General features: G+C 38.8%; 1 protein-coding gene and 2 long non-coding RNA genes across 3 annotated transcripts; 2 read left to right on the forward strand and 1 right to left on the reverse strand.

Moving 5' to 3' along the window:
* Positions 1-5,673: 5,673 nt before the first annotated feature.
* On the reverse strand, positions 5,674-14,957 carry LOC148737908 (uncharacterized). The gene is made up of 3 exons (XR_015996658.1): positions 14,898-14,957; positions 12,812-12,883; positions 5,674-5,734 (listed from the first exon to the last, which is right to left on the reverse strand). It is a non-coding gene; the product is annotated as an uncharacterized LOC148737908 (long non-coding RNA).
* Positions 6,737-9,137, forward strand: LOC148737909 (uncharacterized). The gene is made up of 3 exons (XR_015996654.1): positions 6,737-6,896; positions 7,701-7,768; positions 8,448-9,137. It is a non-coding gene; the product is annotated as an uncharacterized LOC148737909 (long non-coding RNA).
* A 10,326-nt stretch (positions 14,958-25,283) lies between the features above and the next one.
* Positions 25,284-26,783, forward strand: LOC148737910 (uncharacterized). Its single transcript, XM_088749360.1, has one exon. It carries the CDS (start codon positions 25,284-25,286, stop codon positions 26,781-26,783), a length of 1,500 nt encoding a protein of 499 aa, XP_088605486.1.
* Positions 26,784-27,202: the final 419 nt, after the last annotated feature.

The raw sequence follows: 27,202 nt of genomic DNA on the forward strand, positions 1-27,202 counted from the left end.
AAACCCAAAATTTTTTTTTCGCTTAACGAAATAAGCTTATTTTTTGGAGTATTTCTGTCCAAAAAATTTTTTATTTGCTCAAATCTTTAATTTTCTGTGCCCATTCAAAATACGGAAAATCGGCCACCATCTTGCCCCACGACCGAGTTTAAAGAGAAATGGCTATAGCGGGTAATGTGACGTCAAATCGAGAACACGAAAGTCTGCATTTCAAACATTTTCACTTGTTTGGGAAGGTTGTCGTCGATATTGTCCGAAATATGCCGACTAGGTGTGTTGTATAAGGAATATATGAAGCGCGATACCTTCTTGCAAATTTTACACGATTATTAAGAGGCTGTCTCTCTTATTTCCACACGGTCAAATTCGCGTGAAAAATAATTTTGCCTGAAACTCTCTCAACAGAAAGACTTAACTTATGAAAAAACTAAATTAGATTTGGTTTGGCTGCGTTAGGCACCCTAATTATTTCCCAGTTCGTATGGACCGTCGCATACGACCGTTGCATAGTTTGCCAAGAAAGTTAGAATTCGCCCTCTCAATATATTTGAAAAGGCAAATTTTAATATATTCTGACCATAATAAGTCGCCATCGGCCGATGGCTATAAATAACTTTTATTTAGACGTTAAGTCTTGGGATTTGGGACCTGGTTGACAACTCTATCCTACACAGCCGTTAACTTTAGACCTTTATAGGCAAAAGAATGCAAAAACCTTGTACGTTTTCGATGTTTCAAAAGTTATGACCGTTAGAATCAGCACATGTACGGGCATTCGCGATTTTTTCACCTACACTAAAATCAAACTACTGGAGCAGATTTAGTCATAAATACAGGTTACCCGCCTTGCAGCCCGGCTTCATGGCTAACTTCAGTATTTTTCAAATAACCAAATTGCTGAAATCCATGACAATCTCAACAAATAGCTAGGTATTGCCTTCGAAAAGTAGGCGGCTTCCATCGGGATTCGTGGTATCAAAACAAATGGTTGGAGTTATGGCCACATTTCGCGGTTCATGATTACCCATTTAATATTGCTTCCGAGCTGAATTTTTCCAGAATCAGAATATGAACTCTCCATATATAAAAGCTGAGGGGGAAATGAAGGTTTTAGGCTTTTGAAGTGGAGAAATAATCGCCTAACTTTAGATCAAGACGATCCCGTTCGATGATATACTGTTCTCACAAAGGTCCGCACAAAAGACGAGACCGCTAATAACTTGTGTCGCACGATTTTGTTTCATCCAAATTTACACCGCAATGTAATATTTGGGGAGAAAATTGTGGCTGAAAAGAATAAATGCTTTTACCTGGAGTTTGATATGATATAATTAATAAATTAATTTCAAATGTCCTGTGCTTGCTTCTCTCGGTTCTGTGTCGATTGTGTCCACAGACCAGCAACCTGTCAATAACCGGAGAAATCGGCTACCAACGTGATAAAAACTTTCACACATGCTTGGTATGAACAGATGTTATAAGTGTTGCTTCTAGTAAATTGTCAATCGTTTTTATAAAAAAATATATCACTGACTGCGAGAAGCTGAACACACTAATCCCTGTTTTTGTTAAAAATAATTTTCACATGAAGAGCAAGGCTCAGTGCGATGTCTATATAGTGTATCAGACACTGCTTGACATGTCGTCAAACTAGGTACTATCTTTCACTGATTTAGTTATGAATTGTAAGTGCGTCAAGCACGACAAAATGGAATGTCAGAGATATTATAAGCTTTGATTGTTACACTATAGCAACGCCGTTAGAACTTGATATAGGAACTAAAGGAAGTTTGTATCTGTAGGGCATATTCTACACTTTCAGCAACTGAATGAGACATGTTTTACATAATTCTACTGCGAAACACATTGACAATCCCTAATCCCGTCCGACAGTTTTTCTACGAGGATCTGCTTTTTGTCTCTCAGTTTTACAGGGATCTCAAAAAGACTACAGATGGCTCGCAACAAAACCACATTGAATTTCTGAAGTGTGTTACTGTGGTAACGTTCACAGAGGTCATACGTGTCGTAGCAGATTGGATGCGAGACTTTGATCTCTTTTTTAACTTTGTCTACCAGATCTTGTCTCTCAGAATTCTCCTGGACGCATTGGACCTCTTCCTGCTCGTCCAACGATATCCCGATCACACTATGATCTTTGCGTCGCATTGCTGCTAGCCAGGAGAAAAAGCTCTGAACTTGGCTCTTTGTCAGCCACTGTTCTCTAGTGAACAAACGTGCATTTGACTCATTTTTCGCATTTCGCATGTCCACTGCAACTTGGCCGGGGTCTGCCTTTCGCCCAGTTCTTTCTCTAAGCGTAAACCTTGCCGTTAGGTATTCTTTTACATTCTTTGAAAATCTAACACTGCTCCTCGGTTTGACTACGGCCCATCCTGTTCGTAGAGGCGAGTGGCGCGAAGTATCCCCAGGAAAAGTGAGTGGTGTACTGGAATCTGACGAACAGCGCAAACACTCGATACCAGCGGTATCTATCGACGAGAACTTAAGGACCCAGTCCATTTTCATTGCATCATACTGGCTTAACCTGCTGACTGTATGCTTTCCAACGTCCAGGTGCAGCTCTAGTTGCAAAATCGTTTCGAACACTTCAACACATCCAAGCACAAAGCACTCAAACAATGGCGTTGTACTCTCTGTTTCCTTGCTGTCCTTTGAACCACGCTTGACTACACGCTTTTTAGGAAGATCATAAAACCCTTGAGATTCTATGTCTTGAAGGGACGTTTGACCTTGGTGCTTGATATAAATAACGTCATATGGAATATACTTCCCTTTACCGATGCCATAACATCTCCAAACTCCATCTCAGACCGGTATCTCCATATTCGAAGTTGTGGAAGCTACTAAAATGCTCAATCTCATTTATAAATAGACTGTTCTTTGATTCGTCGACTATGCTAACTGCAGTGGTTGTTCCCTTCACTGATAGTAGTGAAAGGTAGTGTGGCAACCCTGACCTGTTAACGATAAGCTCATATTCTTGTACCTTCCCTCTGAGCTGACCTATGTGATATGCTTGTAGATGATCACTGATGTCACCTGTACATTCTGAAAGCTTTATCATCCTCGCTGAAGACTCGCTACAGACTGACGCCTTTCTAGTTTCGAAAAAGCACTTGCATGCCATACAATACTTGCAGGCCTTCCAAAAAAAAATAAAGGGCCAGCGGGTTCACCCGCAATGGTTAATGTGGACCTCTGTGAAAATGGAACCACGGCTGTGTTCCATAGCGCTATTATTCAGCTTTATATACAAAATTTTAGCCCCCAAACTTCGGCATATAGACTTGTGGAGTTCTATGGCTGATTCTTGAAGAGAATGCAGCAGCGATCCAAAGTTTCAACAGGACATTAAGCGCGAAACATGGCTTTAGTTTTCGAGTTTAGTTCGCAACAACTAGTTAAAGAAGAGTGTCGATTGATGCCGACCGCTGAAGTTTGGAGTTATTAGCTGGGGTTATCAGGTTATCATTAAGTTCACTAGTTTGGGGCGCGAGGAACATCTGAAATTTCACATAAACCCAAGATGCGCCGAAGGTAAGCCGTATTTATAACGAAATCTGCTCCAGTGGTTCGATTTTAGTGTAGGTGAAAAAATCGCGAATACTCGTGCATGTGCTAATTCAAACGGTCATAGCTTTTAAAAAATCGAAAACGAACAGGGGTTTTTACACGTTTTTGCCTATAATGGTCTAAAATTCACGGCTGTGTGGGCTAGAGTTGTCAACCAGGTCCCAAATCCCAAAACGTAACGTCTAAATAAAGGTTATTTACGACCATCGGCCGATGACGACTTATAGTGGTCAGAATATGTTAAAATTCGCCTTTTCAAATATATTGAGGGCAAAAATTCTAATTCTCTTGACAAACTAGAAAGGTTTTTAAGCAATCTGATATAAATTGGGTGGCTTAACTATGCGAATCAAATATTTTTCAATGTTACAAAACATGCCTTTTTTTCAATTTCCGAGGTGTTGCGACGGTCTCTACGGACTGGGGAATAATTAGGGCCCCTACCGCAGTCAGAAAATTATTTCGAATCAAACGAAATCTAATTTAGTTCTTTCCTAAATAAAGTCTTTCTGTTGACAGAGTTTCTGGCACAATTATATTTGACGCGAAATTGACCGGGTGGAAATAAGATTGACAGCCTCTTAAGTCTAAAGCTCGTCAAACACGACTATTAATGATTCAGTCACGATTAATAGCCGTACTTTCAACGATTATTAATCGTAATAGAACACTCTTTGCGACTAATGATGGCAAGAAAAGCCCTTTGCGATTAACAATCTTAATTTTAGGACTTGACGCCAAATAATCGTTGAACTTTTCTCTCCGCAAATTAGTTTTTAATCTTAATTGTTAAGTTTAACATCATGTCTACTGTTGCGTGCGCACTCTGTTTAAGCTTCTTCATCGCATTTATCGCAGTGATTGTTATTTTAAACATTCAGTTAACTTGAAGTAATTTAGTTTTTCAGTTGTTCACCCGTAATTGCTCACCCTTTTTTTGCTACACATATACCTTAAATATATGAACGTCATATATACCATAGTTATATGAACGTCATAAATACAGTGTATCTGATATATACCTTAGTTATGGAGGCAGTCAAGGCATAAGTTTTGAGTTAATTAAACAGGCTTTACTAAAGTTAATTTTTTTTGTTTGTCTTAAACACTGAGGCCGAGAGCCAACGTAGCTCCTTTGTACTTTAGATCAAATTGTGTAATTAAAAACGGATCTTCCTCTGTATTAGCTCTTTTGTCTTCTGTTCGAGGAGCAATGGCTACTCTTTGTACAACGGGTGGCCCTATCTAAATAGGGGTTTAAAGCAGAGTTTGTTTCAACTCTTTTAGAGCCGTGACCTCATTGCGTTGCAAAGTATTTTTTGGCTTAGATACAGTCTGCAAGTTGTGTTATGACAATTTTCCAAGTAGCTCTGAATGGCGATAGAAGACTGAACCGGTGGCATTCAGTTAGATATGAAATGGAAGTGGTTCTTTGTTTTGTCCGAGAAAGGTGTAACGGAGGCGCATTTGTCTTGCGAATAAATCTAGCAAAGTTGACCTGAATTTACATTCGTTTGTCACGGGTGTTGAGATGAATTTGAGACCCTTTGATCGCACGCTGACTTGGCTGTCAGATGGTTGATAGTTTGAGAGGTTTTTTAAGAAATTCTCATTTTCTCGGTTATTTGGCGTCAAGCTTGCATTTTAAATTGTTTCTATGCTCTGTGTGTCTTAAGCTGTTTGTTCTACTTTCGCTGATATTGAAGCCAGCTTTTTTTACAGTCAGAGCTCACAATTATATTTTTCATCTCTTTTGTATAAAAGTGAGTTCTTTAAGGTCAGAAATCTCATTCCTCTACTTGGCTATGTTATCATTGTTATTTACAATGTTCACCGAGTTCTTTCCTTTGTGTAAGGTATTCTTCCAGAGAGTTGTTAACGGCGGATTATGATCAACACACATATATAGGTGACAAAACCCGTGGAGGTTTGTAGCTTCCATTTCGTCGAGATCGCACTGAGGACGGTTTTTCTTGTCCCTTTTTTGAACGGTAGGCTTTGAACCCGACAGAATTCTTCACCTAAATCCTTCAAATTACACAGATCTTATGAATGTGTTACTTACAGGTGATCTAACTTGGAGTTGTAATTGAAGACTCCAGGTGGTAGCTCCTTAATTTGGTTATCATTCAAGGACCTAAGAAATGGAGATAGCCTAATTTAAGATTTGTCCTCGATTCCAGGAGTTAGTCGATGTAATTGAGTCCTTTTCACCATTTTTTCTAAAAATTGGGTTAGATAAATTGGGTATGGGTCAAAGTACCATTGGAGGAGTGTTACGAATTCACTTAATGAACAAAAATGTAGCAAATTAGTAAACTCCTAACATTTTTAACAGATTTAAAGTGCTTCTTATAAAAATTCTTTCAAAATAGAAAATAATCCCAAATTTATTTCCAGTTCTTCATCATGTGGCACGTTGGGAGCGAATCAAAGAGTAGAGGCTGTTTGGGATTAATGATCAACTGACGCTTTGTCAGCCAATAAACATGCTGAAAATCTGATCCTGTATTTTCATAGACCAAATATTACAAATTTGTGGGATACATTACTCGCGAAAGGACATGTGTTTCGGTATAGTTCTGAAATAGTTAATGTAAAGTTAATAACTTACAGACTACTCAGGCTGAATAGTTTCGCAAATCAGTCATCAGGAATTTTGTCTTAACGTTCTGAGTGCGTATGGAAATTTTAGCGAAATATTTTACGGGATAACATACGTCGTGAAATAGCTACAGTAGGCTGAGGTACTGATTGGAACCCACATCCCAGTAACAAGAATAATAATTTAGGTGCGCATTCAACATTTTGTTTTGTTTTTTTTGTTGTTTTGTTTTGTTTTTTTGCGTTTTGTTTTGTTTTGTTTTTGATTTTGTTTCTCTTTTGTTATATTTGTTTTTCCACCTTGAATGGCTATCTTTTCTTTGGTGCTAAAGATGTCTGACTAAGCATTCCTTGAACCTTGCAAAACATCTGCACCCCTGATACATTTTGGTCTGGTGCACTTATTATAGAGTATTTGACAATGAGAAAATGCCAACTAACTGCAAGTAGTCTTTACCACTAAAACGAGAAGCCCAACTACGCAAAACATCTCAAGTAGTTTAAGGCCTGGGTTTTATCTTGGTTTGAGACCCCCAGCAGAGTTTCGAGACAAAAAAATGGCGGCCGTTACCGCATAGCGCGTTCGAAGTTTAGATCAGAGCGCCTTTACGCTTTTGGAAGGCGAACATGGATGTATCTACCGAAATTTTTTCAGAAGACGTTGTTTTCGTGCAGATGTGAGGTCTACAACTGAGGTGAGTGGTATTTTTGTGTTTCATTCGGCAAATTAGCTCTAATTTGCCGTAGCTTCCATAATGCTCTGAGGCGTAAATCCAAATAACGAGCGTTTTATTCAAGGAAAGCGCATGTTTTCGTTTACTAAATTATAGATTACAAATGTTTTGATATGTCTCGGAAATTTTCCATTCTCGTCAGTGTAGGATGAGGTGGAAATTAATAAACCGCGGAGTGAAAACTTACCCGTAGCGTAAATTTTGTTGTTTACCAAATTTAAATGCCTCGGCTCAATCTCGAGCTAGAAATTTAACGGTGATTTATAGTACAACACTTTTGTGGGTAAATGTATTTATATGAGCTTCAACAAAGAGAGTTCATTACTCAATCTACAAGGCATGTAAATGAGAGAGAGCAAAAAGCTATGTGTCAACAGTTGTGTTCTTATACATGTGTAGCGAAATTTAAAGTATACATATCTATGTTTTAGATTGAATCGATCCCAAGAGAGGTGACAAACTAAATTGGGATGTCGTCTTTAACCTTAGTTAACAATGACTGATTTGCCAGCCTGTGACGAATAACACAGACATTCTCAATCCTACATGAACATGGCAAATAGGAATCTGACCATTACCTTTTCTTGACTATGATTTTTACTTAAATTCTTATACAACTTCCACATTCATCAGGGTATGTTGTCCAACTTGTGAAATTAAAGCCATCTAAGTTATGGTAGAATTTTAAGCCAAGTAATGTAAAGTGTTGCCTGAGACTTCTTTTCTAATTTCATGTTCACAGTGTATTTTTTTTTAAATCCATAGGGACAAGATAGCTCAACAGCACAGCTATTCTGAGGTCAAACATAATCTTTGACTCGCTTATGATGAAGGTGAGCAATTAGTAAATAAGTGTTATTTACCAGTAACAAATTTGCTCTCAATCTGAAGCTTTTGGTGGTAAAAATGATGGACAACAATCACTTTCAAGTGACTTATTACCTTTTTTAAATGACCTGACTAAATCATTTAAGGGAATAAAATTAGGTAAGAATGCTTGATCAAAATACTTTACAAATGTACTGTAATCATCTTCCAGGATTGTAGCAATTTCAGAGCAACTTTTTTCTTGTGAAGAGTACTTGTTACCTCATTTGATAACTCATAGTCATTAGCATTGGGAAGCCAGTTATTCTGCATTAAGAAGGTTGCATCCCATACTTTTGTATCAGACTGTAGTTGCCTAGTGGCCTTCAGGACAAGAACTTGTATTTTTGCCAGGTGGTTTTCATACCTGTTGGCACAATATCTGGATTTGGGGTTACGGTTTAGGTTGTTGTGTAATTTTTCAGGCTGTATGACTTCAGGTGTTCCGCTTTGGGGCATTTTTTACCCTCCGTTTTGCTTCATCAATGGTTTCAAAACATTCTACCATTCTTTGCCTTTTCCTGGTTGCAAAATATGTTCATTGAGCCAGGTGAAGGTTGACATAATTTTTTTTTTCAGGAATTTTCTATACCTTTTTTTTTTAATTTTCTCTCTTCTTTACGGATTTTTTTTTTGCCTCAACAGGTGAAACTTTGTTTGTCAACCCAGCCTCGGAAACCATGGACATGACTTCTGTAAAGGACTTCACCAGTTGCTCCTTACATTCAGAGTCGAATTCCTTATATATCACTGACCCTACGTTTTTCACTTCTTTTGGTGTTGGTTTGAAGATTTTTTTTTCCTGAAAGCTCTTTGGCTTGACTTTTTACTTCTGTGAATGCCTCCCTTCTGCTCGCCACACAACCTGTGCTTTTTTTGAAGAGGCTACTCTCTGGTGTTGTTAAGAGACAGCATTTGCATTCTATTTGGTGCAGAGATTTTTTACCCTGGGCAGTTTTCTGCCAGCTTTCCATAGAATACGCATTTAGATACTGTTGCTTTTTTTCTGGTGGTGACCACTGTGAAATTTGGTTATCAATGGCCTTATATTTCTTGAGAAAAAGACCTATTGATGTAACTATACTTTTTTGTAATTGTGCTTTATTTTTCTACCTGCAAGTATTTAGTGACCTTCAAAAGATTTATGGAAAGAAACACTTACTTTTGCTCACATGTAAATGGGGAAATTCTTTGAAATTTTCCATTTAGAGCTGATATCTCTCTTCAAATTGCTGGCTTTTATACGTCTTTTCTGATTCATTGTCCTTTGTTGAAAATTTTTTTTGGGCAAGGGACTTAGTATGCCATAAATAAACATGAGCGAATCAATCCCTAGTCAATCTCCATGTCAATTTACATTTTGTTTCTATTTCATTTTTCACTCAATATTTTTTTTGCCTTTTTTTTTTATTTTGTACGACATGAAATTGGACAGATGCCTCCAACTGAGCTGGCAGGAAATTAGTGCAAAGTGCACATGCAAATTATCTCTCCATCAAGATGGGGTGGGAGGGGAGAATTTGAAGTTTGAATAACCTTGTTTTTCACCCTTTTCTTGCTGCCAGGCCAGTTGAAATCCCTGTTCATTTCTTACCAACAGATTTTCATAAGACCTAAGAGCGGGATTATAATTTTTAAACACATGGAGCACCAATACTAGCAGTTATTTCTCCCTTCCACCTCCCACCTCCTGCGGCTCAATTTTGTTCCATGTTGTGGGTTGATTTTGCTGTCATGTGAAGAGAAAAATTAAAGCTGTTGTATATATGACTTCATGGGAAACAACAACCCATGGAGTGAGTCCCACAGTACATCTCTTAATTTATTTTAGCATCTTATTTTCTTTCGGTCACGGACGTGGAAACAAACAAGTTGAAGTAATATTATTGAAGCATTTCAGTATCTTACAATTACAGGAGATGAAAACATACAATGCTAGAGCAGTAAAAAATAATTCGTTCGTTTTTTGGCTTGCTGAGCCAGCAGTTTTACTTTCCCATCAGATATTTGTCCGGTGATCGACCTGACGACTATAACCACCATATTTGATTTGTGCCTTCTTGGTCAGCGGTATAATGTGGTAGTCAAGTCTTGTTCGTGTATTATGTTCGAAAAGAAACAAAATGGCTACTTCTTTCGTAGTTTAAAAAGGGGTAGTCAGAATGCTATCGCCGGTGCCGAATTTTTCATTTCAAGCAGTTATTTTTGGCGAAATGGAAGAAGGTGTTGATAAACTTTATCTTCTCGTTTGGAATGAAGTTCCGAATAGAGTTGATAACAATCTAAAGACCATTAAGTTGAGAAAAGTTCCTTCTCAGCTCCTAAAAATCTCTAATCTCTTTTTTAAGGAACAAAGGAAATTCATTCCAAACGTAGATGGCTAGCATTTTTTATTGAGTATTTTTCTCATTCATTGATCAGTAACGAGCGTGTGTAAATCTTACCAATTCCGATAAAAACCGATTAAGTAGCGTTTTGATCACGTGACCCGACACGTGAGCGTCGTCGTCGGTATTGTTGCCATAAGGTAAAAGTTCGTATGGATATCTATCGTCCCTGAAAGTTTCAGCGAAATCGGCTGTATATTTATGGAGATATGGCTGTTTATTTTATTAAGGCAATTTAATCTCCTGACCCAGGCCTTAAACTACTTGAGATACATAAGCAGTACATTTCGCCATTGAAAAGCGCAGCGAATCATTTCTTACCACGAAACAAATGTTGATATGTGGTCTTTTAACTGCGTGCATTTTAATTCGGTGGATCCAAAGTTTTTATTTCCTTCCCTCGAGAATGATAAGTTCCCCAGCCTATCGAGCCTGATTATTGTTGTGGAGATCTCTGCTTAAATAGTAAAGTCGAGAGAGTGCCAAGAATTTAAGATTTGACGAAAGTTTTTAAACCACTCAAAGTCATCTTGCGATAAAATTTAACAGAGACCTAATCTGTAAGTGCACAATGACTACTAATATTTATGTGACTATTCATATCAGCATAAATGTTTTGATTCTTGCAGGTCCTTTGTGTTCAGTCCATTTTTTGTGAAAAGTCTAACCAGTCTTGCTGATGATGAAGTAAGGCGATTGGACACGTGATGTTGTAACCAGTTATATCTAGGGCTTGATTTGTATTAGCTTTAATGGTTCGAGTCATAAATTATTGCCGTATCGTTCTCAGTCTCCGAGCCACAGATATCAATAATATAACGTGCTAGTGAGCGTTCTAAAAGAGTAAATAGGAACTAGGACGAGGGGACAGAGATTGATCTATTTTCGCACGGGAAAAGAGAGAAAACAGTAACTACAGTTACCCCCTAGCCTGTTACGGGACTGAGAAGAGAGCGCTGAAGTAACATCATTTCAAGATTTTTATGAAGTCCCTTAATGCAGCTGAGGCTGCATGGAACTGGAGTTTGGAGAAACATTACTTAGATCAATTTTTCAAATAGCCAACTTTTTTCAGTTCAGCATATGCATTCATTGTATGCAAAAAGTCCACAGCATTCAATTATTTTTATCATGATTGCTCGCGTCGAGGGAAAAACCACATGGAAAGTGTTCCTATGATTTGTTTTGAAACTAAATGAGATAACTTAGTTACGATTGAAATCGCATTTCTGGTAAATACAAAGCCGTGATTTGAAGATTAAGGTAAATTTGGCTTTCAGAACAGTTTTTTAGAGGTATCGTAGTGATATTATAACTTTTGATCAGGTGATGACATGGGTTGAATAAATTAGATTAATAAAAGTAAATAGTGTCCCTTCAACAACTTTTTTGAAAGGTGTGGTACTGCTGATAATGAGAAAGGTATTTGAATCAAAATTTGGAATCGCATTTTTGGTAAATGATTTGAGTCAATTCAGATGTTTTAAGCCTGTGATGGTATCAGTATTAATCCCTAAAAATTTTGTGTCGTGGAGCACGCAATGGATGTTTTTTTACGCAAAACTCTTACAGCTCGAAAAATCGAATGGATAAATCATTACGCAGTTTTTTTGATGTTGTGCGTAAACGTTCATTGGGGTTTTGAAATGATTTTTCTTTTCTTTTCTAGAATAATTCGTTGTCAATGGTCATTAAGATGTGTTCCCTTATGAAAACGAAATAGATGTCCTCAAAGAGCGGAATTCGTCACCTATCATGGTTAGAAATCTTATTTAAGTATCCAGAAACTGATGAGAAAAGACACTTGCCTCTGTTTAACTCACACACTCTAACAGTCATGCCACTCTCTTTTAATCGCATACCTTATTATAGGAATATAACGAAGCATGTTAATAACGCGAAGAAAATTTACGCGTCATAAAATTAACGCGAATTTTCCAAAAGTTATGTTTACATACATTTAATTAACGCGAATTTCCGTGCGGTATGTTGCATAATTAAGACGTGAATTTAATATTTTTCGCACTCATCTCGTTAGAAAACAACAACGGCCAGCAACAAAATTTGCTCTCTATTTCCGGTAAAAAACATAAGAAATGAAATGAGATGACAAAAATGCGATAGACATTTTGCGCAAGAAAGTTGAAGAAGTGAGTTATCCTCTCAGAGAAGACGATCGGTACACTGATGAATCTAAGGACATTTTGAACTTAATAGTAAAGGATGATGCGTCAACCGACTCTGACGGTGACGTAGAGGAATTGTGGCTTTGCTTATAATAAAGGTGTCTTTAAATAACGATGCTTTTAGTTAACGTCATTTTAATTAACAATGAGGTAATTTAAGATACATAAAATTAACGCGAATTTTTGAAATTCGCGTTAATTACATGCATTGTTAATTTCCTATAATAAGGTATTAAGGCTATCGGAGACCCTTGAACTTAAATACTTTAAGACCCAGCTTTTAACAAAAACTGTAGCTTTACAAACTCTTTCTGATGCAAGAAACCAAAAAAGGAGCTTAACATCAATGTTAATGAGATTGCACTGTTAATGAAGAGATTTTGAGGTCATATTCTAAACATTCCATCAAACATTAACTTATGAATGTATTACTTACAGGTGAGTCAACTCGGAGTTGTTATTGAAGACTCCAGGTGGTAGCTCCTTGATTTTATTTCCATTAAAGTACCTAAGGAATGGAAATAACTAAGTTTAAGATATATGCGTTATTAACCAAGCGTGAGGTCAAGAGGGCTGGATATTGGCTGAATTCTGTTTTTGCATTTTTATTGACCGAGATTTTAAAGAAGTGCCCAGGCGTTAATTCGAGGAAGTACGTTAAACAGAACTAGTTGATTTGGTTTAACAGAAGCCATGCAGCTTTTCAAGATATAATTCCCTGATAGGATTATTACATTTACAGATAATTCAAGATTTTTGCAACGCAGTTTGACGCATTTACGCATAAGTAATTATGCTGGAATCATACTCGATCCTCTGGCAACAGCATTATACACAAACTTATGCTGGTATAATTCATCCGAGCCTATCAGTGACCGTCAAATAGCTTCAATTAAGGTCTTTCAGATCTCACTATTTTTACTGCTCATCGGTTCTGGATCTCGAAGACTCTTTGGATCTACGGACTGCGAGGCCAGTCTCCAAATGTTTCTAAATATACTAACTTTAAAATCATTCTCAGTATTACAATTTTCACCCAAACACATACACATTTCATTGAGTGACCTTCTTTTCACTCCTTAAAAATGGAATGTTCTCTGCCTAGCATATGAGAAAATCGCTCAGACAGGGTGTATATCATCTCCTCAGCGAATAAAGTGGCACGTGTCTCTGGGATTTCAAAAGAAACGTCATGCTATCTAACTTTTTTAAACTTACTCAGCTATTTGCTAGTCTCCAAAACCGAGACAGTCATGACGGACAAATTCCAAGAGAATTGCAATATTGTTTTTGTAGGATTGCTGATTTGAGAAACCAAAAGGCTCCAACTAGTATTTCGGTAAGGACAGATGTCAATCAGCCACAGTTTAAAAACCACGCGTCATTGTATTAGAAAGGACAATGGAGTTACCGGTGGTTTGGATTCTCTATTTTATAACTTCAAAACGCTTCCCAACGAATCTGTTGCTGGATAAAGGACCACCGCTGAAATTGCGAGAAACACTCGCAAAAATGTAATTAAATGATAAACTCTGATCTTGGAGGGCCGGTCTAAGATTTCAATGAATGTCACTGTCAGGCTACATTCGTACGGCACCCGAGCTAAATTATTTCTGAGATGGGGATCAAGAGGGGAAAGGAATTCACTAGACTGAATCGAATCGGACTGTTATCATGTATTAAAGTAACCTATGAATTATATAAGGTCGTCTATTTGAGGTTCCATTTACCTTAAAAAGAAATTATTTGGGTCTCGTTCCAGTCTAAATATTTTCAATAAAATCAAGAAAGCCATCGAAGCTCTGCGTAGCAGTGTAAGTGTTTCCAACAAGTTCTTTATCGACTTCAAGTGATGTTTCGCCATAAATCGCCATAACGTGCTGTGCGCTCTTTTTCATATATTGTCTGAGATCCCTATATCGCGGTCGACATATACCGAACAGACGGTGTGGTTATCATTTCTTGTGATAATCATATCCAGTGTACGGTTACAATCAGTGATCGCCTCTGGCAGGTCTATGTTCAATAAGACATAGCTCTAGAAACTACAAAGCTCGGTCAAAATCACCTTTTTGATGTTCTTTTTTCACACCAAACGAGGAATACGATACTTTTTTATCGGTTTCTCTCGCCTTGATGAAACCTGAAATAAGTGCCAACTTTCTTGACAAAAAGTGGATTGTTTTCAGGGAAATTTAACCATTGGGATTCAACAATCCAGAACAACCAGGCTCTAAACTGTTGCATAGAGTTCGTACTGCAAACGTTTATGGTGCAGACTTTCTCGTCTTCGTTTGGTGGAGAGATAGGGTTTGTGAAAAGGGACTGGGGGCTTTGGGGCGGGGATGTAGAGTTAGACCGGCGGTGTTTTATCACTCGCCGTGCGTTGACTTTTTTTCTCCCCCGACTTTATATTTTTCATTTTCAAGTAGTGGAATTCTGCCCGAAACCACCTCAGTCCCTCCCATTACTCACCTGGATGTAACAGCAGTAAATAAAGATTTACGTTGGTTGGTACTTACAGTTCTTTGAGCCATGCAATCCTTTTCAAAACTAACAGGGGTAAGGTAAACTGATTATAGGACAGGTCCCTGTCAACAAGAAATAATTCCATCAGGTAGTTAGATTTACATTGTTAAATAATGCTGAAAACTTTACATGACCCTCACCGGGTGGAGAGGGCTAAAAAAGTTGCTGATTTAATCTTCACTTCAAAATAAATGGTAAGGATGGGCCTTAACGTTACCAAATGTCAGTTAACTATGATTTCCTATCTCATCTGAGACAAATAACATTGCTCGATTAGCTTTGAAGGAAGGGTTTTTGATTAATATGAAGGACTCTCCAAACAAGTAGCCATGATAAAACTCTTTGGTAAAAGTATTACATAGAAAGGTAATTCACGATTTCACTAAATCGGTGAAAATTTTGACTTTTATGATTTTTGAGTTATCAAAAAAAAAGAAGCTCTATGTCAGCGTTAAGGATGGTATGTCACTCATACCAATTAGATTGCCGCACTTCTGGTGTATCACAAACCAATCAGATTGTCTCATAAGAGTATATATCACGTGCCAATCAGATTGCCGCATTTTTGGTGTATCACAAACCAGTCAGATTGTCGCATTAGAGTATAAATCAAGTACCAACTAGATCAGAGAACTGGGGTATGCTTGCACGAATTAGAATACTGTCCCTCATGCCAATCATGTAAGGAAATTAGGGTACTACAATAAGTTGCGAAGGAATCAATCCAACTTTGACACATGTCAAGATTAAAATTAACGAGAATCGTGAGCTGATCTAGCTAGTGTAATAGTTCATGTCCTTCGTGAGGACTTTTTTCGCTATGATTGGTCGGGATTAGACAGGTCGTCTGGTCGAAATTTTCCTACCACTAGCAAGTTAAAACATGTTTTGTAAACCGGTCCTTTGCATCAATGATATTCGATTGTTAATCTTGTTTTTGCCTCCTGGTTGCTCTTTTTGCAAAGGTTGAAAAGAACACTAAGTTATTTCGAATTTCTGCGTCGACTGCCTTAGTAAATATCAGTTTCTTTGCTTCTGAAAGTTCTCCATGAATTAAACGTTGTACTTCTGAGTGGTCCAAGCGAGTTCAATATTAAAGCAAAAGACCGCACTTTCTATCGATCGGTCCACTGGCGTAAAAAGCCACGCGGGAAGGAAAAAGTCGTAATGGGGTATACGTCAGCGGTAAAAAGTTAAAGAAACTTTATGCCCTCTAACTTTTAAAATTTTCTCAGCCTTTGCTTGTCTTCAAAATTAAAGTAAAATGGTCAAGACGAACTAATTCTGAGAATCAGGTAGATTTCCTCGCCGGAATGCTGATTTAGGGTTACTGTCAACAAGATAGAGTGCACAGAAACATCGTCCCATGTTGCGCTTGTATAGAAGAAACCCCAATACATATATACATAGACTTAGAGTAGCTAGCGAGCTAAGAAATAATGATGATAATAACAATAATAATAATAACAATAATAATAATAATAATGGTGGCAAGTAGTGCAGACGTGCTTTAAGTTTATCCGTTAAATTAAAGTCCGCGCCTATCGAAAGCAAGCCAAATTCACAGCGCCAAAACATATTGCGAGAAGTGATTAGGAAACTTTGCTGTGTGTCGAGCAGTTTTGCTAGACTGTGAAGTGTCTCTGAATTGAAATTTTCAGCTACATTTAATTTTGTTGGATTTGAGAGTTGATTTATTATGGTAGAAGGACGACTACATCACCAGGCAAGCGGAAGGTTGCGGTGAGGTGTGCAGATGAACAGAGATTTGTTGGAGTGTTAAAAGATGGCCTTGGAATTTGTGAAGTCGGACAGCCCACCACGGTTGGAAAGTGGGAGAAAGATGGGTTATATGCAAGCGATGTGAGCTCAGTGGATAGAGAAGGGATATGGTAATTTGGCTTGGACCAAACAGAATCTAAGGGATCAGGCCGCCAGACTCGAGAAGTTCCTCGGTAGTGTTGTATATACGGTGCGTACAGTGATCGTAAGAGGCGAGCCAGCGCAAAGTAAACCGAGTTTATTGGAAGACTTGAATCATGATGATATCACTGCTGAGATACGAAATACTAATTTGCTAGAAAACAGGACTAAAGTTAGCGAGCCGCGACGAGAATATCCTGCAAATAGGCCATTTTACAGTTGTGTACTTAGTTGCCAAGCCTTTGATTCAGAGTGAGGCTAAAGGTGACCTTGTTGTGATAGAGACCAGTATCTAGTTAGCATGATAACAAACTGATTTACATTTGAAAAGCAGCAAGGTTTGTATCATAACAAGGTCACCTCTAGCCTCACTACTGTTCAAAGGCTTGACAACCAAGCACACAACTGTAAAGGGGACTATTTGCATACACAAGATCAGTGTGAAGAGATGATGAACACCTTGAATGATTCCCAATGGGAGCTGTTGGAACAATCGTCACTGTTACTCGCGTTAGTAAACCCGCGTGAGGGTAAATATTCAAACCGGACAATAGATACGTGCATAAAACAAAAGCCAACTAAAAGCGACTAAAAGTCCATCATTTATGTGATCATTATGCTAAGGGAGAGGGAAAAAGCGACACCTACGGACAGTCCATTCATGTACATATAGCTCGCTAAATGTATTCTGTACTCTGTGGTAGCGGCATTTTTCGTGTTGAAAGGATGGAAAAAGAACCCAAAGGACAAAGCGACAAAGTAAATTCGGGGTAGCCGAGTGAGAACTAGAAAATAACTTATTGCAGTAAATGGTTTGAACCCGGGGGTAACATGTGAAGGTGTAGTCTGATCGTCCGGGTGAGTGTAGTCCTGAGAAGGACTGTTGTCGGTGGTAGTGACTGACGTTTCGACAGCCTGTGCGGAAGTCATCATCAGAGTCAAATGACTTCCGCACAGGTTGTCGAAACGTCAGTCACTACCACCGACAACAGTCCTTCTCAGGACTACACTCACCCGGAGGATCAGACTACACCTTCAAAAGAACTTATTTAGAGAGTGTTAGAGATGGGAGAGAAAGTATTTCTAAAGCAACAGCTGAGTTGGAGAGGCTAAAGAAAAACTGGAAGTTGAACAAAAAGGGAAATAAAAACCGCGCTCTTCTGCAAAAAGAATGTGATTTGTTGAGAGCATCATCCCTTGTGAGCGATATCGATAGCTAGACAGAAATCATTGCTTCTAAAACTAAAGGCTAGTTTTAGTAGAAGGTAAAGGCAAGAGAAACCCAAAGAACTAAACCGCAAGTTTAGAGAAGAGTGCCCTGGCCGCGTACATACAACTGTCACAAAGATGGCAGCGGAAGATCCAGGCAATGCTGGACCAAAATACAAGAAGGAATGTGAAGACCAGGATAGAGCAAATAAGGGCGTGTTTAGTGACATTACTGAAGCCGAGGAGTTTTGGAGAACGTTTTGGGAAGAGAATGGGTCTGGAGATGAAATTGCTGAGTGCCTTGAGGAAGTGGAGATCGCATTTAGTGAACGCGTCCCCCGTCTATCAGAGGAGGTTTAGGGCCTAACGAAAATGGAATCTTTTACGATCATATTGAAAAATAAGAATTGGAATGCACCAGGCCCGGATAGGGTAGTAAACTATCGGTGGGAAAGCACATACTCACTACACGAAGGCATGGTATCTGCATTTAAAGCAGTTGCAGATACCTCAACAACATACCCTGAATGGTTTACAGAGAGAAAGACCAGTCAGTTACCGAAGCTAGCTGAGTTCACAAGTGAAGTTCAGCTCTCTGTCACGTGCCTCAATACATCATACAAGTGGTTCGCCTCATGCGTCTTGGGTCCTATGCATAAACACGTGGACAAGGATGAGCTAATGGAAAAGAGCCAGAGAGGAGCGAAAGCGAAATGTAGTGGAACTACTGATAATCTTATGATAGATCGTATGGTTACGTTGGACTTTCATGGAAACAAGCGTAACCTCAGTGTCGCATGAATAGATGTGCGCAATGCATATGACTGTGTTGACCATGATTGGTTGAGGAAGATCATGTGGCTTCACAAGTTTCCGAAATGGATTTTTGAGGTTGTCGGTAAGCTGTGCGATAGCTGGAACACAAAGATTGCGGCACACACCGTGAAGGGAAACGAGCTGTCACTACCCATACGGTTCAACAGAGGCCTCCCATAGGGGGATGGGCTATGTCCAAGCCTAATAATTTGAATATATCAACAAAGTTGAAATGGTAAATTGGCCACCGTTACGATTATAGAAGCTGACGTTTCGAGCGTTAGCCCTTCGCTCCGACGAAGGGCTAACGAAGGGCTATTATATCGTAAGAACAGAGTCATGGCCACTAACCAGCTTGCATTGCCGGTGTTGTCATACCTTATGACATCTCGGCAATAGTGTGTAACTGACCTTCGTAACATCGACAGATAATATCGTAAAATCATCTGCGGGAATGGCGGGAAGCACCCACTTAGGTCAACTTCCCTGCTGTATCTCCCTAGACATGTGGGAGAGGGGGGTGGTGTTAAGTCAGTGGAGGCTGAATACAAGCAGCCTAAATCAAGTCAGCTGTTAAGTTATACGGAAATGAGGCTCCTACTAGTGCGTGCTTTTGAAGAACAATCTTCTGGTAAAGGGCACAGGTCATTCGTGAAAGAGATAGGGAAATTTGCTGAAGTATTGGGTGTCGCTCTGAATTTGTCGTACCCCAAACCGAAGCTGTACGATGAGGAAGTGTCGAAGGAGAAAATTAAGGAAAAGTTAAAGCAGAGGGTTAAAGGTCAGTACGTCGAAAAAACCCGAAGAGAGAGGTGGCAAGCAAAGCTTTTAACTTCCAGATGGGATGATGAAGACTTGAGTAGACAAGACTGTTTCGCGTAGATGACGACCTGGCAACGCGCGCTGACTCATACGATCGCGGGTACGATGGAGCTATATGAGCAGATGCTACAAACAAAGGTATACTCCTATCATAAGATTGGTACCACCCCTGCAAATGACACTACTTGTAGGTTGTTTGGGAAAGGAACAGAGAGTATGACACACGGGGGATGTTCAGCGTTGGCCCAAAGTAAATACTTGGAGTTTAAGGTGTTATACTTTGAGCTTTTGCAAGATCTTACGCTGGTTGACGATGACCTTCCGTGGTACTCCAAGATACAACTCAAGCCACTGTACGAATCCCAAGATGTGCAAGCGTTTTGGGATGTTCCCGTCTATGCAGAGCATAACGAGGTGAGGGCAAACCGAGTGGATGCGAGGATGGCCAATCAGTCGGGAAAAGACAGTGAGTACCATCAAGAAAACACTCAAGTATGGACCGCTTCGATGGGATATGAAAGCACAGTACAGGGGTTATAAGATCAACCGATACAACGGGATCATAGATGTGTTGGGAGGCTGGAGTGTGGACATGGAAAGATCCCTTAGAATGCTCCCAGGTTCTAGATGCAGAGAAATATTAAGGCTAATGCAGAGAGCGCTCATTTCAAGTACGCTCCAGATCGCCCGGATATTCAAGGCTGCTGTCTAACTGACCTCAAGATAGATCGTAAATAGTTAGCGAAATTGATGTTGACCAGTGGTCAGTCTTTCTAGCAAATGTTAATACGTAGTTTTTAAATTAGGTTTTTAAAGGAGCACGAGCTATCTTAATTAGTGTTTTACTTTCCCGCCATTTTTGCTCGTTGTATATTGTAGAAAGTTCTAATCCTGGTGGGAACATAGGTTACGTTGTTACGCCCTGTGTTTTTTCTTTTTTTTAGTAAGCTCAGCACTAGAAGTTCAGTACTGCGATAAAAATAATAAGAATATTAAACACACAAAGTAGAGAAAAGAAAATATTAGTTACAAATTCTCAATCTTAAGTTTAAGTATGTCAAGCAAAAAAAGATTCCCCATGAAGGTAATATCCCGTATTTTGTTTTAAAGTCTGCAGAGAAACTAGTACGAAATATTAAAAGTCCGGCTGTGCATTCCACTGCTTAGCTGAGAAGTAACAAAAGGAGTTAAGACCAAAGGTAGTTTTATTAGGTTTACTGGGGGAAAGAATTTAGTTACCACGAAGATCATAGGAAGAGGACCGGAGTGAAAACATATTCATATAAACAGGAAAATGAGCGAAAAACAAACTCATATTACAGTAAGAGGAAATTCTGAGCGCGCTTTAAAAACTAGCACATATAGCGGGTAGAGTTTTGAAAATAGCAAAAGTTCTCATAGGTTTTGTTTTGGCTCGGCACGTGCAAATCTGATAAAACTGACGGCGTTTGTTTAACTGAATTACCAGCCTTCGCGTTACCGCGGACATCCAAAAAAGCTGGACAATATAATTCAGCAGATGAAAGGCCAGAAAAGATGTAAGGCTTTTTCAATATTCCTACTGGTTCCAGAGGAAATCGGTGTATTGTGAAGTTGGACAAAAGAAAATATTATCGACGAGTATTCTGACCAATTTTCGTCAAAATCCGACAAACTACATAACTTTTTAATTCGTTTAAGTAGAGTTAACTCGCGTTAAAATAGACATCAAGGTTGCGGCTTCCAAAATTGACTTTAAGTTTTTGTCGAAAACCAAGATTGAAATGTCAAAGGTTCAAAAAGAGTAAGCGTCATTTATTATCTATTCATTTACTTTATTTTTTATCCTATTTTACTTGTGCCTTGTGGTCAGAAATGTCCGCAAGTTAACTTGCGCGTTTCCTCTCTTTAGCGCTTTGTCACATTGTCATTTTTTACTTGCGCATGCCTCAGTGCGTTATAAATTTCGTAGGGGAAGGATTTTTGACAGCCTGTTACTGTTTAAGTAATCTTTGTCTCGATTTGTTGGATGTTTTTCGAAACCTGCGATGCTAGATATGGAAAAGAAACTAGATAATTTAGGGTTTGCAGTGATATTCAATCCGCCTGGGCACTGGGATTGCTTCTACACCCTGGCTGCAAAGGCTCTGGGCATTGAAACCCAGAGCATGAAGAACATGACTCTTATTTCTCAATGTTTTGGGAAATATACAAATTCACTTCTTTTGTGCGGTACAATACAACTGTAAACGAAATATGCAAATCAAGATCTCAGACGAAAGTCCGGAGAAAACCGTCAAAATTTGCTGAAGACTTTCGAATTATTACACGGTCCTAACTACGCTACAATAAAAATGGTGATTATTATTCTTTAATATATTCATTTATGTGGCCTTTTTGTTTTTTGTTTTTGTTTTTGTTTTTTTTTTTGCGATGTACACTCGACTGTTTAGGTTCCATGGGTCTCTAGCGGTCCAAAGTCCTAGTCAAGAGATACGAAAATCCGTTTGCTTTTTTGCACCTTTTATTTCATTTGGCGAAGTGTTAGCTTCTCTTCCAGCCCATAACATTATTTTACTCATTTCATCTATCTTGGCCTATTCCGGGGTGTTAGCTTTGAAACTCTATTAATTTTATTTGTACTTTAGATTATTGCTTAACCGCCTATTGTCTATGCTTAGTTAATGTTTGTCTACGTCACGGTTTATTTTTCTCGATTACTGTAATTGGTGTGAAAATGTTACGCAATTTATGTCAGTCATTCGCTCATATTACGGGCTTGCGACAAAGAGAGAACCATGTTTTGATCGCTGTCAAGAGGTCGTGCGCTCCACTACTCAGTGTAAAATTGTTTGTCTACTCCGCTACCCGCGCTTTTCAAATACGCTAGGAGCTCTACCAAAGTAAGTTACCTATATTGTTTATGCTCGATTTAGTTTATCGTTTCCTTCATTATTAGTTCAGTTGATGTCAAGAATAGGTCATTGTGCTGTGTCATCGTTTGTAAGTCAATTAATTAGCTTCGTTTCATTTTCTGTTACCTTCTAGTTCGAACCACACACACATAATTCTACCACATTTGCTATCGCAATCACACCAAGTATTCAGCAACTACCTTATTTATCGCTACCTGGCTATGTTCCATTTTGTATCACATAAAATTAAAACATTTGGGATTGTTACACATGGTGCTTGTGCGTTCGTTTTGGGGCTCTATGTACTGGCTATCCTTCCACTGCTAAGCGACGCTACCCTGTGATTCTCTGGAATTCACACAGGGAGGTGGTCCATAGTGAGGGTGCTGTCCTTTAAGTTATTTTTTCAGTATTTAGGATGATTTGTGCACCATGTTGTCACCTTATGCATCTGTTTAAGATTTTTTTCTTAGCATTTTCCCCCACCAAGCCTAGGTTATTCAAACTTCTGAGCGATATTCCAGACAAACCGTGTTTTTCTCAATTGGAAATTACTACACTAAACCCTAAAGAGAAAGCATTGTTTCACTGCAAACTCATCTCTTTTGGAATTACGTTTGTTCAAAAAAAAGAAAAAAAAGGAAAGAAAGAAACGGGAAAAAGAAATCAGTGAAACATTCTTCTTTTTTTAGGAATGAGGACGGAAATTTTCAATTGAGTAAAGCCGGGACTAGAGGAGTGCGATGCGAGTAGTCCACGCCTGAAATAATCTTATTACACCCATCACCGCCACCCGTTTCACCTGTCGGTTGCTCGTAATAAGCATTTGTCGTAATTTGACCTATTTAGCGGTTTGTTTGCAATTATACTCGGTTAAACTTCATTCTGTTTAAACCCTATCCGAATTTAACGAATTTACTTGCATTCTCATAGAGAAGAAACTTTAGTCAACTCTCTCACGATACCGAAAGCCCGCGCTTAACCTGTTCGAAAAGCGAAAGAAAAGAAAAACGTCGTTGGTAAACACAGTTTTTAAATAGAAATGAAATTCAATGAGAACTAAACCCGAGAAGACTTTAAATATGTGACATTTACCTAAAAAGCCATTTGCGAAGAAATACTAAATTCTGAATTCTTGATCGTAATGGCAGCCGTCCAGAAAAATTTCTGCTTAAAATTTCTTTGGAGAGGAGTATGATTAAGAAAAACATTCGCTGTTAGATGCGGTTATTGACCATACAATGCACGATTAAAAGGTCTAAGGCTCGTCAAACACGACTACTAGTGATTCAGTCACGATTAATAGCCGTACTTTCCAAGATTATTAATCGTAATGGAACACTCTTTGCGACTAATAATGGCAAGAAAAGCCCTTTGCCATTAACAATCTTAATTTTAGGACTTGACGCCAAATAACCGTTGAATTTTTCTCTCCGCAAATTAATTTTTAATCTTAATTGTGTATAACATCATGTCTAATGCTGCGTGCGCACTCTTTTTAAGTTTCCTCATCGCATTTATCGCAGTGATTGTCATGTTAAACGTTCAGTTAACTTGACGCGTAATTTAGTTTTTCAGTTCTTCAGTTAATTTTAACCAGGCTAATTAGTTATTGTAATTGCTCACCCGTTTAGTTTTGCCACATATATATCTTAGTTACGGAGGCAGTCAAGGCATAAGTTTTATGAATATTCACATAAGTTATGTGAATATTCACATCAGCATAAATGTTTTGACTTCTTGCAGCTTGTTTGTGTTGTCGTTCGTTTGTGAAAAGTTTTACCAGTCTGGCTGATAATGAAGTAAGACGATTGAAGTTGGGATGTTGTGAACAAGTTATCTATAGGGCTTGATTTTTATTAGCTCTAATGGTTCGAATCAAGAATCCTTTTTGTATTGTAATCGGTTTCTGTGCCACGTTGATATTACTTAAGGTGGCTCAATAGGGTTTTTTGGCCGGGCGAAGAATGGGTACGAAAATGGCGCGAGCTTTTAAATGGCATCAAATATGTAAACAAACATGGCGGCTTCACGCGAGTGCACAGTTTTTGTCACATAATGGCGAAGTTCACTTGACGAGAGTGAATCGGCATCGATACTTTCCAGTAATGAGCACAATATTGACAGTGAAAGACCAGAAGTTTACACAACGCCTACACAACATCCGTAATGCGTCAAGTCGCTTTCGGAAAGTGGAAGCGATCGAAAGCAGAAAAGAAACAAAAATAAAAAGGTTACACGGAGGGTTCAAAACGTGGAATGCCAAAAGGAAGCTCCAGTATGATAACATATCCGAGGAAAACGAACCCCCAGCAAAACGAATGACACGAGCACGTGAGGTCAGTACGTTTTTCTTTCTTCGGAAGTCTTAATTTTTGGTCAGATTTTCCTGTCAAGCTTGTCCTAATTATCGGCCTACCTGTTCTGTTGACTCCAACCCTGATTCCCATCGGCAGAATAAAGCTAAGAGGAAGGCGAACCTGCCACAAGGATCCAGACTGGTGGACTTAGAAACCCTTACAGATGGTCTGAAGGAATGCTTATTTTGTCATTACGGTAAATTCTCACTATTTTTAACTGCACTATAGAGTGTTTGCACCTACGTCACAGCTACGTCACAAAATTGTACTGTCCGCCATTATGGGGGAGTAAAGAGGCGTGCAGTAACACAGTTTACTACTATATCTTCCAACGTTTTTCTCAATTTATTGCATTATGCCGAAATTTTGCTTGGTTTTAAACTGTTCCCACGACACGTCTAAGCGAAAAGATCTTTCCTTTTGTCGAGTGCCCAAAATCGTAACGAGGCAAGGCGAAGAAACGGAGATTTTGTCAACGGAACGTAGGCGAAGGTGGCTGACCGCCATAAGCCGTGACGACCTTACGGACAAAATTCTTGAAAATGATCGTGTTTGCGGCGAACATTTTCATTCTGGAATAGCTGCTCCTCTGTGGGATAAGTGGAACGTCGATTGGGTACCATCGCTTAAGCTTGGACACGAGAAACTAAAGGTTAGCGAAGCATCAGTTCAGCAAAGTCAGGAAAGAGTCAGACGAGCCACAGAACGTACAAAGCGCATGGTCGAGAAAGACTCTGAAAATTCTCAGATAAGTCTTGCCAAAAAGCGATTAAAGCACAACGAAGCTGGCCATAGTGTTCAAAACATATCATTCGACGTGGAAATGGCAGATATTGAGGACATTTCTGAGAACTTACCCGACAACTTGAGGCATGCTGTAACCCAAACAGAGTTGAGCTGTAACACTGTGCTCTCGCCTGAGCCCATACATCAGAACTTGCCATCTTCTGATTTTGACGAAGCTTTTTTTTCTGGAGATGATGACAAAGTTAAGTTTTACACTGGTTTGCCATCCTTTGAAATTCTGCAAACAGTCTTCTTCTTTGTTGCATCACATGTTGATAGACGACGTGGAGTTCTAACTAAGTTTCAAGAGTTTTGTATGGTGTTAGTGAAGCTAAGACTTTCTGTCCCACACCTTGATCTTGCATATCGTCTAAAGATCTCGACGTCTTCTGTCTCTCGTATTTTAGTTACTTGGATAACTGTAATGGATATTCGATTAACTCCAATTATTAAATGGCCTAGTCGTGATGAGTTGTACAAGACCATGCCTAGATGTTTTTTGGATGCGTTCGGTCGTAAAACTACAGTTATTATTGATTGTTTTGAAATTTTCATCGATCGGCCATCCAACCTTCTTGCAAGAGCTCAGACCTTTTCAAATTATAAACACCACAACACTGTCAAAGTTTTAATTGGAGTTACACCACAAGGGACAATTTGTTTTGTGAGTGAGGCTTGGGGAGGAAGAACATCAGACAAGTTTTTGACTGAGAAGTGTGGAATTCTTGAGAAACTTTTGCCAGGTGATATGGTCCTTGCTGACAGAGGTTTTACTGTGCATGAAAGTATTTGGTTCCGTCATGCTGACCTGAATATTCCAGCATTTACAAAGGGAAAGGATCAACTCGATCCTGTTGATGTAGAGAAGACAAGACAGATTGCTACACTGAGAATCCACGTTGAGAGAATTATTGGGACATTGAGACAGAAGTACACCATCCTTCAACAAACTTTGCCAACAGATTATCTTGCCTGTAGATCTGGTGAATCTGTACCTCTCATTGACAGGATGTTAAGAGTTTGCTCAGCTCTTGTCAATCTTTGCCCACCTACCATCCCATTTGACTGATGGGGCATTCAACATTGAATGGATTGTACTTATTAACTATTGATGAAATATTATTATGATTTTTTTTCATTTGCATTTTTTTCATAAGTTTATTCACAAACATTTGGGTTTTAACCCATTTTCCATGTTGATGCCATGCATTCATTCTTTACATTGTTGATAACACTTATAAATACTCGGTGATAAACAGTGTGGACTTTGAATGCCTTGCTCTCAGGCAAGAACTGCTTCATGCTTCATGAAGCAATAAAATGTCACATAACCAACTGTTTAACCTCAGGAAAGGGAGTAATCAGTCCACTCTTTAAGCATGTTAATAGATGAGATCTCATTTGATTTACATCAAAGTTTGGGATATCCTTGTCCAGATTGTAAGAAAGTGCTGTTGCACTGAGCCATTGCAAAAACACCACAGTCAG

This window comes from Stylophora pistillata, chromosome 2 (assembly GCF_964205215.1).
Source record: "Stylophora pistillata chromosome 2, jaStyPist1.2, whole genome shotgun sequence".
NCBI classification, from domain to species: Eukaryota; Metazoa; Cnidaria; class Anthozoa; order Scleractinia; family Pocilloporidae; genus Stylophora; species Stylophora pistillata.

Bases quoted from the DNA above. Each gene is read 5' to 3' on its own strand.
- LOC148737910 (XM_088749360.1), top strand. From the start codon at position 25,284: ATGCCGAAATTTTGCTTGGTTTTAAACTGTTCCCACGACACGTCTAAG.